Source organism: Epinephelus fuscoguttatus, linkage group LG6 (genome assembly GCF_011397635.1).
Source record: "Epinephelus fuscoguttatus linkage group LG6, E.fuscoguttatus.final_Chr_v1".
Lineage (NCBI taxonomy): Eukaryota > Metazoa > Chordata > Actinopteri > Perciformes > Serranidae > Epinephelus > Epinephelus fuscoguttatus.
The window spans coordinates 43,542,010-43,559,734 of record NC_064757.1 but is presented as its reverse complement, the minus strand read 5'-3'; the positions used below and the strand labels follow the sequence as shown (position 1 = coordinate 43,559,734).

Genomic DNA, 17,725 nt, shown 5'->3' with positions numbered 1-17,725 from the left:
GTATTAACTGGTGAGTTGTGAATATTCAGTGTCAGAACCTTTAGATATTTTCTGCTCTGCGTCTCTGCCTTCACACTGACCCATCAGACTGAGCAGCAGGAGAGCGTAAACGCCGGGTCAACGGGCGAGAAGCTGCTGCAGGTCCCTCTCCAGTTTATTGCAGGCAATAAGTCTGCAGGGAGGTTTTAAAACTCAGCACATGCTGGAGGCAGCGTCACTGCAGGAGGAACCTGTCAAGGTAAAAACCGCTTCTCTATATCTGAATGAATTTACAACACATCATTTCACTGTCTGATTTCTTTCTACAGCGTATGAAACTGATTAACGATCAGAGTCAACCATCTGAAATTAGCTCGAAACTTCCTGTTGTGACATTTGCGCTACTTTTGATTTATTTATTTTATTTATCTTACTAGAAAATGTTACTAGAAAAAAATCATTAAGGTTTCACTTAAAAATGAAACATAAAGGGGCATCCAATTCATAATAATGCTACCCTAATTACACATCTATTCAATACACAGACCTTGTAAATGATCTTAACTGTGTTGCTTTCCACTAATGTCTTTTAATGTTTTGCATTTTGATTACTGTGATCATCCTGATTTTAGCAATATTCCCGATGAAACTGGGGCCAAATATATGCAAAATAAGAGGCTATGTCTCAGCTGTAAATGTAGATTGTTGGAACTATAACTCGATTTATCATTTAAAAAGTGTTTTCAACGTGCTAATAAAACCATCCAGTCAAAGGTTATCATATTCTTTACATCTATGATCACAAAAACCTCTTTAAAGGAGTATTGTGTCTTTTTTTTTTATTTTATTGACCTCTATAGACAGCCAGGAGCAACTGCAACATCAACAGAATTCTGCTGTGAATAAATATGGCACATCACAACAACAAAATCACATTTTCACAAGAGTGCACGCTTTTCATATAATGCATTAATTAAATCTAAGAAATATGTTTTTTATCAGGACTACCTATAAAAAACTTAAAGGTTTTTTTTAACCTGGACAGCAGCGAAACAGGCTGCAATGTAACCACTCGGGGCATTTGTGCACCATCAATTTACAATTTTAATTTTTGTTGATATAAGTGCCTGCCAACATTATGGAAAGGATCCCTACAGAGATAGACCTTCTGTTAAAGAGTGAGACCCTTTTTGTGTAACCAGAATCAGCCCCAAAATCGCTATCGTCAAATCTACCAGACCTCATTTAAAAAAAAACTGTGATTTTAATGTATGTAGAGGCAGCATATTTTCACATCTGACGTGGTGAATTAAGGGTTTATTCCAACCAAACCAGAGTTTGTGACTGTTGGAACAGTGGAAAGGTGAACCAAGACGGCTTTTGTTAGCTGTATTTTGTTTCTGTTGACTTTGAATGAGGTGTGTTTTATGATGATAGAATTATTGTTTATTTAATGGAGTCTGGTGCATTTGGCAAAAGCAATTTCAAGGCTGTTTCTGGTTAAACAAAAAGGATCTTATTCTTTTAACAAAAGGATCAATCATTGTTCCGACAGCCCAAAATTGTAAAGCCTGCTGTTGCCCATTTCTGCGACAGCTCGTTATCCAAAGCTACACATTCCCTGCAGTTGGTCAACCCTCTTGCCAGTGCATTGTACGTTTCTGAAAACCCTGCATATGTCACATATGTACATTATTTTGCAGATATATAGAAACATTATGTTTCACAACACTGTGGTCAAAGTGTGGTTAGGTTTAGGCACAAACACCACTTGGTTGTGGTTAAGAAAAGATAATGTTCTGGCTTAAAACACCCACGCCTGGCAGCAAAAAAGCTGCTGAAAAAACACCCAGGGTCGATGGCTCAAAAGACGTGCACTTTATGTTTTTCCAATACAACTCGGCTCCTTTGTTATTTGTTTTCACCTTATTGTCACTGGCTGATAAAAAAGTCAATCAGCTTCCAAAGGAGGACATGACCACATTCAACCCTCAGCCAGCGTTTATACTTTGGTACATTTCCTGAGTTTTGCTTTATTTGCTTCAGACTGAATTCCCAGTGGTGCTGACATGCCGGTTGTGTTGTCTCCCATGTGTCCAGATGAGGTGGTGTGTCTCTGTTGTCCTGGCAGTGCTGCAGCTCTGCAGCCCGGCGCTGCAGTCTGACCCGCTGCTCTACATCTCCCAGCTGCAGGACGGACAACAGCAACCCAGCAGTGAGTCACATCAGAATACTACAGTTTCATCTGGTCTAGATCCTTCCAAAACGTACTATCTACCATTTCACAAAAGTGTCCTGTCTTATGGAATAAGAGTTAGCATGAATTAAATTATACACGATATATTTACAAAGACAACCTACAAGCCAACTTGTGTCTGTGGCTGACAAAAATACCTGGGTTTATGATATACTTGCTTTTATTTACATGTTGCATATCTTGAATTCCCTCAATCTGTCAGTTGTGTCCTTGAAAATTCACATTACACGTTTACAAGAAGCAATTAGAGGTCCAGAGTGTAGGATTTACGAAGGATATATTGACAGAAATGGAATATAAGTAGTAGTAGAATCATCTGTTTTTCGTTACCGTAAACTGAGCTGTTTATGTCTAGGTAGGGAGCAGCTCTTCGTCAGTGGAGATTTCCATGTTGCACCGTTTCTACAGTAGCCTAGAATGGGGCATTTGCGTTTTCGCGCTGGCCATCGTAGTTAGCAGCCCCTCCACGATGAGCAGCGTTGTTAAAAAACATATTATTTTACATGAAACTGCTTCATTAAGTTTTTTTGTATCAGTTCAAATCACCTGGAGTCTCATTTATAAAACAATACATAGGATCCATACTAAAAATGTACATATGGACGCCAAAAACATTTGACAATGGGTCTCATTCATGAAACGTGAACAGAAGGAATTTGTATGTAAACTGTTTGCAGATGGAAATTTACGTGCATGTCCACATTCATCAATATTTTAGTAGCTCCGATCTTTTCGTAGCTACTAACAAAATCTACTCCTGCTCCTGACCACTCGTAGTGCTTGTGTACATTTAGTAAAGCACATAAATATTGCTTGTCACTATTGGAAATTACAATTTTAATTCGTATTGCGCTCTGTTATGTACACAATACACAGATGCCTTTGAAACACGTAATCTAAACATGACAAAATATTAAAAATATAACACATTTAGTTACATTAGTTGGCAATTAGCAGGTTTAAGATCCAGATTAGGTTCATGATTGTGAATTATCTATGTAAATCGACTCAGTAGATTACACATTCTTTCTACATGTTGAATGATGATAATAAAAATATCTGTAAGGACAGCCGGATCACAGCCTCTTCGGCCTCGGTGCCTGGGTTCAGCAGGAGCAGCAGGTGGTGGGGCCACGAAGGAGCACGTGCCAGCTGAAAGAATTATTTGAGACAACACGTTGTTTTTTTTGGGGGGGGGGGGTTGTGGCTTTTTGATCATTTGAATGAATCAATCTGATTTGAAAAATGTTTAATTTACGTTGTATAAAACAGAGCTTTAGGCTATTAAGATTCAAATAATTTGAAGACAACGCATACAAACTGCTGTAGGCTATATGTTAACTGTATCATTTGTTAAAATAAATGTTAAATAGCTCTACATTCCGACAGCCATCACTGATTTAGAGTTTATCCATTACGCACAAAACATCTCTGGTTTCCCGTTCCCACTTCATTCAAAACCCCACAAATGAATCTTCTGTTTGTTTGGTGACCGCTGTATTTTTGTGTGTGTGCTTATGCGTTTCTTTGCCTCCAGTTTCATATCAAACCATTTACGCTTCACTTCTGACATGGTTCTTTGTACCACGGAGACAACATTAACAGCATCTGTTACCTCCCTCCAGGCCTTCGCTTTGCCTGTCCCTGTCGTACCACTACTAACTGAAGAAAATAAAATGTTTTTTCTTAAGTCCACTTCACCCAAAATTATTTCGATCTCCACTTCGGAAAAATTCTTTTTTCTTTCTCTCTCTTTCTTTGTTTGCGCCATGACTGACAGGTCGACTGGATGCACCTACACCTCCTTATATGGTGGTCATTGGATATTCATGGGCGGGGATTTATGCTAATTGCTGATTACCGGGAGCGCGCTGTCACTTTACGATGGATTGGCATTCATGATCACGTGTTCACGATCAAATCTGAATTTCCCGCGGCGTTCCTGAATCTGGAGTAGGTTTTTAGTAGAATAGGCTTTTATGTGCAAATCTACACACAGATTTACTCACTTTTCATGAATGAGACTCAATGTCTACAATCAGGCTCCCACCTCACCATCTGTGTCGCCAGTTTCCCGTCTCGAAACAGTTCGTAAGCATGGGTCAAAGTTTCTCCCATTAAGTCTGTTTTTAAAGATCACAACTTTTGCATGGGAAGTTGCGTACGCCTCTTTCAGGTCTCATCTGCGTACGCAGCGTTTATAAATGAGACTTCTGGTCTGAGGGAGAGACCGCTGTGGACAATTTGGTTTCTGCTTAAAACCTCCTGAATGTTTGGATCTTAAACTGTCAGAGAAAGTTTTAAGAGGTTTATTCAGTGTTTTTACTGGTTTAACTCATCAGGTCCATTTGTTTTGGAGAGGAAGAGACCTCTGTGGATAATTCACCTCCTGGTTAAAAAACCCTAAACAATGAACACTGAAGGAATTCTAACCAGGAGAAGTTTCAGCTTTTAAAATTTTTTATTTCTCAAGGAAGATATTCTAGTGATACTCTAGCCAACTCTCATTCTGAAGTTGTCAAATATTGTCTCTTTGTCAGTGATTTCGGTGTCAGGCGGCAGCTGTTGTGGCAGTTAATACACTGACAGATGGCGTCAGATGGCACCTGTCACAGCAGTATGGCACTACCTGTAATGACATAATATAAGGAGCTTGTAGGTCCTGATAGGGTGGGTAGGAGGGGCGGTGGATAGGTGCAGCAAACCCTGGACTTTCACCCAGGAGCCCAGTGTTTGCTTCTTGTATAAGTGTAGAGCAAAACCGTTGAACTGCTGTTTTCTGACATAACTATGTGCTTTTGCTAACATTTTGGCATTGTTTGTGGCGTCCCAGCACAGGGACACCAGAAGGATACCTAGCGCATAAAATATAGACGTGATAGGTAACTGCAAAGCGGTGATACGTGACAACTTTGGAATGAGAATGAGTTGGATATTCTAGTAAGGATTGGCCCTAGTCTGCCCCCTAGTGGCTGAACTTTAACATGCAAAGTATGCAGGCAAGTGCATACATAATGTTGCCCTTGATTAAGAGAGATTCTGTGAAATGATTTACATTGTTTTGATCCTGTACTCTTTAAATGTTCAGAGTCAATGTTCTCTCTCCTGTTCTGTTTTCCAGAACCATGGCTTAACCCCACGCTGCAAGATGTTGTCCCTTCCCGTGAAGTCAGCCAACCTCCTCAAATCAGAGACATCCCAGAAACTGAGACGACCTCACACTCCTTCCCCATGTTTGGTGAACACACCAACCTCAAATGGGTCACGTGGAATGGCTCCCTCCCAAATGGCGCCGTCGCCATCTTCAACGGCTACACGGAACGCACTGACTACGTGTGCAAAGTCAACTGTGAGGCCGGCTTCTACACTCCCAGCAAAGGGAACTTCTGCCAGTACCCGTATGCAGACAGCGAGTATGCATCCTCCAAGTTTGAAGTGCTGGTCAACGTGGACCACTTTGAGTTCCTTCAGTGGGTTGAAGATTCGTACGGGTCAGTCCCCAGTTACGCCATCAAAACCTGCCCTAACAGGGACATCTATGTGGGGAAAAACAAGTACGGTCTTGGCAAAGTGGTGACCCAACACGAGGCCTTCTTCCTTCCCTGGGAGGGTGATGAGTACTGGTACAAGAGTTACCAGGTTCTCGCTATCAACAGAGACAGCTACAGCCAGCACATCTCTCACGTAGAGTACGCCATCGACCAGATGGAGCTGTTCCACCATCCTCCGGAGGCCCTGCAGCTCGCCAAAGTCACCAACCTGGAGTGCAAAAGTGTGGAGAAGACGGTGAAACTGGAGAAGACCAGTACAGTGGAGAAGCACTGGGACATCGGAAGAGAAACCCGCAACGGCTCCATCTCCACCATGAAGGCCAAAGTGCCCATCCTTGGCCCGGGGATGGTGGACTTCACCAAGGAGTATACGGTGACCTTCTCAGAAGGAACAACCATGGTGGAGTCCATCAGCCACTCTGTCTCTGTGGAGCTGCTGGTCCCACCCAACCACTCCTGCGCCGTGAGGATGGACGGCAGGAAGATGACGGCGGACATCCCCTTCACTGGCAGGCTGAGCAGGACCAACCACAACGGAGACACCCACTGGACGTACATCACGGGCATCTACGACGGCATGAGTGTCGGTGAGATCAACGCTGTGGTGGAGAGATGTCAGCCGGTGACTGACGCAGTTCCCTGCCCCTCGACTCAAGAATAAGGATCAGTCTGTTGGACTCACAGCTCAAAAGACAAAAAAATAAATGTTTCCAAATAAAATACAATTAAAAATGTCATGGCCTTTTTTGTCTTTCTTTAACTGAGATATTGTAGTGCAGTTACTGTCACCGACTGGACCCTTGAAACTTTTAGATTAGTTATTTCACTTACCACTCGTCCAGTTACAAGACTGCAGTGTTTTTGGGCAGTGCCTGCTGGTGTCAGACACCGACGAAAAAGCTGTCCTTTTACGTCGGCATGATACAGAGCAAGTCGCTGTTATTGTGTAACAGCGCCCTGCAGCGTCAGAGGGAAATGCAGTGTGACAAAAAGGGAAGTTAAGGGGGTGAAAGTCTGAGTAGGGCGGGTGGAAAGGGTGGTGGATGGATCCAACAACCACCGGCTTTCATCTGGGAGGCCGGTGTTCACTAAAGTCAAACCCTGTTCTTTTTTCCTAAACCCAACCATGTGCATGTGTTGGCTAAACATAACCACGTGTGTCTGTTGTTGAAGAAAAATAAAAAGTCAGTTCACGTGACTTTTTTTCCCCACTCTTGTCATGCATGCTGGTTAGTTCATGCAATCGGTTTGTTCTTGGCCAAATTTTAAACTGACAGAATTATTCTTGCTGTGATACATGATGTAATTTTGGAGATTGTTAAAGAAAATTGTATTTCCTTTAAAAAATCTGCGATAAAATAAATACGAAACACAACCTATAGATTTATATGCCCCTCTCCTGAGCCACAATAGAAAACTTAAGTCTCTCTCAAGTGCTTGAAATTGATTTGAAATGCCTCTCCCTTTTCGCACCACCTCTCACCCTTCATAAATAACGAACAGTCCCTTTGGACTCGAAAATCAGAGTTAAGGACTTGGGACTTGAGTGGGAACTTTTCAGACTTGATTTGGGACTTGAGTACAAAGACTTTGCTCACCCCAAAGACACGCAAGTTTGCTTTGTTGAATGCTGAGTGAATGAAATAAAGTGTAGTTCCCGGTCACGACACTAGATGGTGCTGTAGCCCAACAGAGAGGGAGGAGCCTGTTCAGTCGTGTTGTCTTTGTAACACTCATTGACTGTGTCAGAGAGACATGACAGGACCACTAGCTAATGCAACCATACATGACACATGAGGATAATTTAATACATTTAATAAGTGTTTAATCTGACAGGTGTTACGTGTCAGCCATGCCGGTGCCATCAATGTATGTTGACGTTGTTCCTAAGTGTGTTTAAGCTGTCGTGAGTTAGCCACCAAGGTACAGTAAGCTAACCTTAGCAAGCTAACAGTAGCTAAGCTAACAGTACAAGTCAAAGTTACCTTCACATAGTTGTGACAGAATTACGACGTAAAAACCTGAGTTGTTTCTTATATAACGTTGCCAATATGTTAAAGGCCAATACAAATACATCTTGTTAAATTATATTTTCATATGTAGCGAAGCTCATTGAAAAATTAGTCAAATGACACAGTGAACATACAGTGTACTCTCATTGGAAATGTTTTGTCATCAGGATAAAAACCTCTGAAATTTGACTTAATGACAAAAGCAAAAAGCCTTTTTTATGAGCCGAATGAAAGAAGTCGCCGTTTTAAGTAGATTTTGTCGTTATCTGTCACTCTTTTTCAAGAAGCTGTTGAACTTTGTCACAATGCGACGACTTTTAACAAGAGTCATAAACCGAGTTTTGCTGAGTGAGCCTTTCACACCAGCGATGGGCATTGAAGCAGAAATACACACAGAAGGCCGACGAAGGCTGGTAAGTGTTTAACCTCACATCATCTACAGTTTGTCTATTACACTTTAACTACATGGATATTGGTATAACTTTGACTACCATAGATTTATTAAGAATAATCACCGGTCTGTCATGCAGGATTGATAAATCCCACCAGAGCCCGTTAAAAAATCTGACAATATAATGCTGTTTTGCTATTGCACAAAGTGTGCATCCCATAATAAAAGTTTGAATACACTTTCTGGATCAGTCTAAGCCACTTAATAATTCGGCATAAGTTTCATTCAAATAAAGTGCAGAGATCTGTGTTTAATATTAATTAAATAACGTGCTGTGCTGCTTCAGCCATGCTGTTACTACCAGGCAAGTCTGCCTTAAATTGATAGATTTCAAAATGGAATTTGGTTTGTTTGACTGAGTGGTTTAATGACATTTTGCCAGTGATCACTCTGTTTGACCAACGAGTGTAGCCATAACTGTGAGGACACTCATGTGGCATTTCTGTTTTTAGTACTTTTGCATGTGACCTTCACTGTGTTAACGTCTCTTTGCCTTTTCACTGAGTCCTGCTCATGTTAAAAAATAAATAAAAGCTCAGTGTGTAGAGGCAGAACACAATGTTAGCAGTGTGTCAGCAGCCATAGACTCTAATACAATGCACTCTATAGTATTTCTGTTAACAGAGCTGTTGCTGCTGCCAGTGGACCAGTACCATCAGTGCAAGGCCGCGGCTGAATATTTGTGTTCTGTGTGTTTATGTCAGCCTCCTCAGCTGACTCAAAACCCTCTCTGGCTTTTTCTTGGGGAGAATCGACACTGTAGAAGCAATAACCCATTTGTCAATCCTTAGTGTGTCTTTACGAGCTCTATGGCACAAAGAGAATAATATCAGGCTTTGAAAACACACAAGACTTTACATTAGAAAGAGATTAAATTCATGATGGGTTTTGGTTCCTTCATGAGATTTGTTGATGATAAGAAAAATATAAAGGTAGATGTATTTAAATAGCACCATTCAAATGCTTAAGGCAATTTCAAAGTGCCATACATGTATTTTACAGAAAGAAAAGACCTTAAAATGTAAGGTTAAATGAGAAGATAAAAAGAAATTAAAATCAAAATCAAGGATGATAAATTTGTAAATAAAAACAGAATAAACATTTCGTAGGAGAAGGAGAATATTGGTGTTTAAAGCTGTCAGAGTCTGGGTACACCACAGATTGTTCTTTATTTGTCAGAGCTGGGGTGTTTTTTTGTTTGTTTGTTTTTTTACCCTCCCAAAAACTACAAATATTTTTTCTTTAGCCTCCTTAAGTGACTGGTGACGGTTTATTTTGGGCCAAAAATGTTTTGTATTTCTTTATCACACATGGTTTGCCCAAAGACAATTTGAAAATGTAATGATAATATCTGTTTTTACAGTTTTTGTTATCATTTTTAAAGCCTCCCTGAGCTACTGGCAAAAATGCATGACCCTTCCTCCTCCATATTTTAGTTATTAGATTTTTTTTTATTTATTTATTTATTTTTTAAAGCCACAGTTTTTCACTTTTATTGTGCATGCTGGTGAGTTCGTGCAAACGGTTTATTCTTGGCCAAGTTTTAAATAAGACATGTAGGATAAAGTGATGAAACATCACTTTTTTAACCTCAGATTTTGTGATTGTTTTTTGGTTTTTATTTTTATTTTTATTCTTATTTTTTTCCCTGACGGAAGTGTTCGTTGCGCACACATTTTTTCTTTAAGAATTAGTGACAAAATAGATTAAAAATAACAGCCAAAGAAATTGATTTGCCTCTCTCCTAAGCCAAAATTTAAAAAAAACAAAACAAAACAGAAGTCCCTTAAAGAATTATTTGACATGCCTCCGTCCTTTTTGCACCACCCGCCCCACTTCATAAATAACAAACAGTCCCTAAGTGGGCACAGGGAATATCACCAACCATTTTCTCTAATATGTGATAGTCTGAATCTAAGACAATGCTTTAATGTATGTCTGAAGATCTTCTCTCTACATCTATTCTTATTTTTTGTCCATGTCAAATCAAAACATAAACTAACATGAAAAAGCTGTTTCACTACACAACAGGTGGTTTGCAGTGTTGCAGCTGTTTGTATTTATGTGTATGTGTGTGTGTTTGTCAGGTGGTGGGGCTGGGTAACCCGGGGATGGAGGGTACCAGACACAGCATCGGCATGGCGGTGCTTGGTGCACTTGCCGCCCGGCTCGGCGTGGCTGACCGTTGGCGCGGCGACAAGCACGTGTCCGGTGAGGTCATCGTGTCAGAGGTACAGCAAACACATGTGGTGCTGCTCCGTCCCAGGCTGCTGATGAACATCAACGGGGTGTCAGTGGCCAAAGCAGGTGAGGTCACCGCCTCTCTGCGTGTGTCAGTTAGTGTTATGTAATATGTAAAAATGTTTGTGTGTTTATTTGTTTGTCTTTATAAACCGAGGTGTGCTCAGAAAACAAGCTCTGCTTTCAGATCCTGAACTCTGATTGTTCTCTTCATGTCCTCTGCAGCTCTGTCACTAATTGGTTTTGTTACAAGTGGCCTATAAACAAATCTGATTTTCATTCTCTCTCTGTTTCTTTCTCGAGAGCTGTTGTTTGTTTTTAATGAACATGCTGCTAGCCCAGCACCTGATAATGTCTGCTCACCTATTTTCTCTAGTAACTTAATCTGTACTCAACCACTTTCGGATCCAGACAGTCAATATCTGCAAAGGTCTCCTCCTCTCCAAAACAATCGAATGCTGTGATTTAAACCGGTAAAAACACTGAGTAAAGCAGTTTTTATGTTACAAACTGGTGTTTCTGCGATGCTGTTTGGATCATCGGACATGGGCTGCTAATCTGTGCTCACCTTTTTTCTCTGACAACTTAAGATCCAGGCGTTTTAGAGGTTTTTACCGGGAGCTGAATTATCCACAGAAGTCTCTTCCTCTGAAAACACAAACAGACCAGGTGATTTAAACCAGTAGCAACACTGGATCAAGAAGTTTCACGTTAACCCTCATAGTGGAGGGGCTGCTAACTATGGTGACGGATGTGAAAACACGAATGGCCCCGTCTAGAGCCAGTGTGTGGTTTGTCCCTTCTGGGCTACTGTAGAAACATGGCGGTGCAAGATGGCGACCTCCATAAACGAGGGCCCACTCCCTATGTGGATATAAACAGATCACTTTAAGTTAAGGAGAACATAATGAGTTTTATTTACACTAGACAAAACTTACTTACTATGTTTTATTCCATGTCTGCTAATATATCCCTCTCAATCCGACACACTGGATCGCTAAGGACTTGTTTTGTGGTATCTTTTTGTGGCTGTTGGTCACTAAAAGAAAATAGTTGGCTTTGGCTGTTTGAGAAACTTCTTTGAATTAAGGAAAATTTTGATAGTCAGGCTCTGTATAAAAGTAAGAACAAAACAAATTCCTGGACAGTTAATATTTAGATATTTTCTCTAGTTAAGGAATGAAACTGATTCGCCATTGAATGTTTGATCCAAAGTGTTTGTCCTCCTCCAGCTGGTAAATATGGCATCAAGCCTGAAGACGTCCTGCTGGTCCACGACGACCTGGACAAACCTCTGGGGAAAATCGCCCTCAAACATGGAGGAAGTGCCAGGTTGGTGTCATTCAGCATGTTCTCCAGATGTCAGGTTGGCTCTGATACAGCAGTTTGAGGGTCTGGAGAAGAAGTAAATGTTAATCTAAAGATAAATAACTTTTTTTATTTACCACTCTGTAAGCTGGTGCGTCTCGTTCCCTCTAAGAAATAATAACCCAAATATATTTTTATGGCTCTGCTCTGGTGACACCCTTGGCCAGATGTTTGGGGGTTTCCTGTCCCATTCTTGTGAATGCAATATCTCAAAAAGGCCTTGAGAGAATTTTGATAAATTTTGCACAAACGTCCACCTGAACTCAAGGATGAAGTGAGTGAATTTTGTCATAGGTCAAAGGTGAAGGTCACTTTGATCTGGTCCGTCTCATTCTCATGAATGTGATATCTCAAGAACCTCTTAAGGGAATTCCTTCAATTTTGGCACAAATGTTTCTTGGACTCAACCATGAACTGATTAGACTTTGGTGGTCAAAGGTCACTGTGACCTGCGTCCTCCTTGTTCTTGTGAATGCAATATCTCAAGCCCTCAAATGTGGCACAAATGTCCACTTAAACTCAAGGATGAACTGATTAAATTTTGATGGCCAAAGGTCAAGGTCACTGTGACATGGTCCGTCTCATTCTCATGAATGCGATATCTCAAGAACACCTCAAGGGAATTCCTTCAAATTTGGTACAAATGTTTACTTGGACTGATTAGCCATGAACCATGAACTGATTACAATTTGGTGATCAAAGGTCACTGTGACCCTGCGTCCTTCTCGTTCTTGTTAATGCAATATCTAAATCCCTCAAATGTGTCACAAACATCCACTTAAGGCCCAACTAGCAGCAATGAAAGCTGATCATTGTGTCGTCTCACATTGTCTGTGTCTCGGCCAAAAACTTGTGCAGGAACATGCCGCAAAGACTACAGCTGACCACCAACAGGCACGTCAGTCTGCACCTGCGTGACAGGAAGTAACTCCACACCAACAGACACCGGGAGTCAGTATTCGTCATTCAAACAAAGAAACCAGAAAATCATCTTGACGCACGTTAGCCGTTTAGAATATATCAAAACAATCCAGTGTTGAAAGAGCAACGCATATTTACTGTGCACCAGTAAAACATGAAAAAACAAAATGTTTCTGCTGAAGAGGTCAACCTGCTGTCGCTAACTAGGGCGACAGGCGCTTACCGACGGCCAAACATTGGCCGACGCCTGACCATCAGCTTGGTGTGTCAGGGCCTTTAGACTCTTTGATGAACTGATTAGATTTTGGTGGTCAAAGGTCAAAGTCGCTATGAGTTTTCACCTGTCCATTCTTGTAAACGAGATAGCTTGATCCCTCAGACTTGGCACAAACGTCCATTTGAACTCAAGGATGAAGTGATTAGAATTTAACGGTCAAAGGTCACTGTGACCTTGGCCATAACTCAAGGATTTATATGCAGATTATATTAACAACAGGATTAGAAAAATAAGGAAATGATGGGATGCTTAACATAATATTTTATGGAAAGTCCACCTTTGTTTTCACACTGTAAGAATGCAAAAATAATTTCAACCCCAAATTGTTCTTGTTCACAGAGGTCATAATGGAGTCCGCTCTTGTGTGGACTGTCTTCAGGCGGATGTAAGTGACACAGCACAACTGTTCGTAACACTGCAGCTTTGAATTGTTGGAGTATATTAGACTATTTGAAGTTTGTCTTTAATTTTTTTATTTGTGTTTTTATGTAAGAAATGTCAATCTGCTGATGTAACTGATGGTGACAGCTCAGGCATGTTTGAGCTCACTGTGTCACAGTTACTTTAAACACTTATTTCCATAGTGGTAAGATTAAATAGATCTAAACTTACCTTGAAAAATTTTTTTTACAACATGCTCAGTATAGTATCAAATAACTTTTATATGTGTATACGTACATAGGAAAATGTAATACACAACCACAATAGAATACAGTTTGAAAGAAATATAAATATACATAGAACAAAGGGGGCTACAAATACAGAATACAGATTTGGCAAAACTTTCTAAAGAAACTTAAGCTGTGATTTTTGCTGAAATGTTGCTGTTGTAACATTTAAAATTGTTAAAAGACAAATAGACCAAAGACAGTTATTGTCCTCAGGTGATGCCCAGACTTCGGGTCGGGATCGGCCGGCCGATGGGGAAATCCTCTGTGGAGCAGCACGTTCTGGGCCGGTTCTCCTCTGAGGAGAAGAAGGTTCTGGACTCTGTTCTGGTCCAGAGTGTGGACCTCCTCCTCCACCAGCTCTCCAAGCAACACTCCCAACAGGACTCCCAGCCCCCCTCCTCACCAGCAGGGGGCAGGCGGGCAGCACAGCAGAGGAAGGAGATGGAGCGCTCGGCCTCTCCAGCTGAGAGCTCCGCTGCTGCTCAGAGCTGAAACTCAAAAGTCTCTGAATTAAAAGCATAAACCTGCACAGAGAGATCTTTACCGAGGCTGTTTATTCTCTGGTGTGAGTTAAAGGAGATTAATGTTCCTGCAGAGCACGAGAATGACTCCAAACGACTGTCTTGATTCTCCTTGAAACTGTGCAACATACAGAAAGTTGAAAATGAATGAATGCCACGAACTTCTCTAAAAACAGAGCTGCAGCTAATTCTCTGCATTGAGTTTTCCCACAGAGGAGGTTGTTTTCACTCATATTTGTCTGATTGTTGGTCGAAACACTGCAAAGTAAAATGTGGTGCAGCGCTCAGCCTCAGGCAGAACAAGTAGTGATGTGTTGTTGGTGTGGAGCCTAGAGTCTGTTCAGGACATTTAACATTGCAAGATGAAACATTTTGTGATTTTCTGATTGAATTCTGTACATGGATGTTACAGTAATCCCATGGTTGTCTGTCACTGTGTGTGTTGTGAAGCACACAGACGCAGATTAAACATCTCAATGCATTTATTTGGATTAAAATTACAGATTAAGAGCACTGCGCCCTTTGTGGAGGTATGCAGAGGAGCGTGACTGATGCAGCTTTTTCTGCAAATTCATGATACATCTGAAAGTGTCAGGAGTCTACAAAACAAAAACTAGAAAAATTTTAAAGTAGGGTTACAATCATAGACTGAAAATAATGGTAATAGCGTGGGGTTTGGTTTCAAGTTTCAGACTTCACCATCTTGGTTTGTTGAAGCCAAATTGATCATATTTGTGCGAGACAAAACTGTTTTTTGAACCAGGCTGTAAACATGTTTATTTCTGTAACAGTGGACATTTCAACATGGGGGTCCGTAGGGATTTACTGTGTTTTGGAGCCAGCCTCAAGTGGCCATTCAAAAGACTGCAGCTTTTGGCACTTCTGCGTTGGCTTCATTCTTCAGCCCCAGAGGTCGCCACTTGGTTACAATAAAGAGGTCTGCATGTATTTATGTATTTGAACATGCAGCTTGAAGGAGCAGTGTGTAGGATTCAGAGGATTTAATTAACACAGTCTTGCTCCAAAGTCACCAGAATCAAGTGCTTGGTCAGTGACTTCCACCATCAAACAGTAATGGAAGGACGGCTTTTTGCATCTGTGTCTAACAGATGAAAGTCCGACCAGGGCAGATGGGAGGGGTGGTGAATGGGTTCAACAGCCACTGACTTTCAGTGTACCCTTCCCGTGTGATAGTAAAGCCAAATCCTGTTCTTTTTTCCTAAACCCAACACAGTGTGTGTTGAAAGAAAAAAAAAAGGTCAATTTGCAGTGTTGTACCAACGTAGTGCTTTTATTTTGAAAGAGACTGTATGCAAACTGTACATTTCCTGTGAAAACAGAAGTGTATTTTCAAAAACAGACAATGCATGTAACAGGCTGAAGTTGACACGGCGTCCCAGAACATCAACAACCAACACACCCAGGGTACCTTGGACGTCATATGTGGACGTGGTCAGTGACCGAACATCAATATGTGACGAGGCTGAATTGAGACTGTTGAATCCGTGGTGTCTGTCAGTGGGAATTGCTGCACCCAGCTGAAACTTCTCCCGGTTAGAATTCCGTCACTGTTCATTGTTCAGGAGGTTTTAACCAGGAGCTGAATTATCCACAGAGGTTTCTTCTCTCCAAAGCAAACAGAATAAAAACACTGAATAAAACTGTTTCATGAAACAAATCAGTGTTTCTCCTACACTGTTCGTGACAGAGGAGCTGCTAATTACAGTGGCCAATGCAAAAACTTGAATGGCAGTATTTAAAGTCTTTGGTTTGTCTGTTCTGGCCTACTGTAGAAATATGATGGACTCTGTAGACGAGGTAGTCTCTTACACAGACGCCGATGACGTCAGCACGCTGGCTGACTCTGTCGTCTGTGGACATTCCCACAGGAAAGTTGTAATAGAAATAGCGCTGGCTCCCAGCGGCAGTGATGTGATTGGATCCAAATCTGTGTACTTCCTCGACCAGTGGCTGATTAGCTTTGCCTTACACCCCCCTACACTGGAATTGCTGTTTCCCTGAATTGTTGTCCGTAGTACAACACAAAATATCCGGTGCTTATTTTTCGATGACAGGAACGACTCCGAACAAAGTTTCTTTGGTGTAGTCGCCTGAGCCATGACTGACCGCATTACGAATCTACATCACAGTACTACACACCGGTAACCTGGTCTCTGTGTTTCTGGTCCGTCTCTGTTACATGTAACACACGTGCTATGGCAACACCGTCACATGGTCTGGATATTCCTGCTCATTTCCATTACATAACGAAAGACAAATGTCCCTAGGCTCCCATTCTGAAGTATGTAGATACCTCTCAGTCTGAGGTAAAACACAATGATTCATATTTCCAGGTGATGATACACTGAAGAAAACATACTGATTATATACAATTTCTACCAATATATCCCTCTTAAATCCTACACACTGGACCTTTGCAAACAAATCTGTGCGTAAGACATACTGTGTTACTTATTTTCCCATATACTCTGATGGAGGAGCATCTTATACAGTACAAACAGTTTTTATGTCTAAGGATCCAGTTTTGACTGCAGCTGCACTCGCTGCAACAGTATCAGGCCACAACATGAGGTACTGAAACTGCAGCTTGCTACAGACAGGTTTTCTAAAGTAGAGAATGAACTCAGCAAAGATCCATTTTGGATCGAAATATCAGATTTTTTTAAATAAGAAATTGAACACAGTTAGAGGATAACTTCGGTATTTTTCAACCTGGGCCCTATTTCCCCATGTGTATGTGTGCGTATGATTCATAGGTACAACTCGTTCTAAAATTGGTTCAGTATTGAGGGAGGCGGATGCAGCCAGGAGCCGCGAAACGAGCTAAAACAGTAACGGGGGCAAATGCATCCTGTATAAGTTTGCGCATTAAAAGTGCTTTTTTTCACCACTGGCCGGTTCATATCGTCAGTGCTATCTCTGTAAATAGCATACTAAATGTTTCCCTTACCCTTCACCTCTGTGAAACTGTGTGACGTCATCTCGCGAGAGCTTTGCTTGTTGCCGGAAGAAAACAGAGGAGCCATGCAGAGCGCCGCTCAGAGTGGCGCTGGTTGTCCCGGAGTACAGCTGAGAGTTTTACTGCATCGACTGAAAACAATGCTTCGTGTTTGTGCTTATCCGAATTGCAAGAACAGGATGTCGCGCAGCACCCCGTACAGCTTTCATGGGCTGCCTTTGTCGGACGGCGAGATGCTGAAGTTGTGGCTAGTTGTGCTACAAATGGATGCTAACACTCCTGTCCAGACACTGCGCCTTGCAGACCATCGGGTCTGCAGTGCTCACTTCTCCCAAGATGACTACTGCCAGCCGAAGAAGAGAAGACATCCAATCCCGAAACACCTCTTCCTCAAGAAAACGGCTGTCCCACGAGTAGAGAGAGCTACAGACACAGTGGAGCAAAACTCGTGACGTCACAGCCCAGAGGTAAGGGAAACGCTTAGTATGCTATTTAC

At 41.6% G+C, this 17,725-nt stretch overlaps 2 protein-coding genes across 6 annotated transcripts in view; both read left to right on the top strand.

The window, feature by feature from the left end:
• The first annotated feature begins 213 nt into the window (after positions 1-213).
• Positions 214-6,463, top strand: LOC125890791 (natterin-3-like). 2 transcript variants are annotated; one of them, XM_049579604.1, is made up of 3 exons: positions 214-238; positions 2,080-2,194; positions 5,358-6,463. In XM_049579604.1, exons 2-3 carry the CDS (start codon positions 2,080-2,082, stop codon positions 6,446-6,448), a joined length of 1,206 nt encoding a protein of 401 aa, XP_049435561.1. In that variant the 5' UTR covers positions 214-238; the 3' UTR covers positions 6,449-6,463. The 2 variants fall into 2 exon arrangements, with proteins under 2 accessions (XP_049435561.1, XP_049435560.1); XM_049579603.1 differs by having other exon boundaries at positions 229-238; positions 2,026-2,194.
• Positions 6,464-7,523: 1,060 nt separating this feature from the next.
• ptrh1 (peptidyl-tRNA hydrolase 1 homolog) overlaps positions 7,524-17,725 on the top strand; it is a 177,349-nt gene continuing 167,147 nt past the window's right edge. Inside the window, exons 1-6 of one of the 4 annotated variants that reach the window (XM_049579617.1) lie at positions 7,524-7,710; positions 8,087-8,212; positions 10,338-10,557; positions 11,724-11,823; positions 13,397-13,442; positions 13,942-16,759. In XM_049579617.1, coding sequence (XP_049435574.1) covers positions 8,105-8,212; positions 10,338-10,557; positions 11,724-11,823; positions 13,397-13,442; positions 13,942-14,220 — 753 coding nt within the window. In that variant the 5' untranslated portion in view covers positions 7,524-7,710; positions 8,087-8,104 and the 3' untranslated portion in view covers positions 14,221-16,759. Of the gene's footprint in view, positions 8,213-10,337; positions 10,558-11,723; positions 11,824-13,396; positions 13,443-13,941; positions 16,760-17,725 lie in introns of those variants that run through there. The other 3 variants (XM_049579619.1, XR_007449582.1, XM_049579616.1) reach the window with 3 other exon arrangements.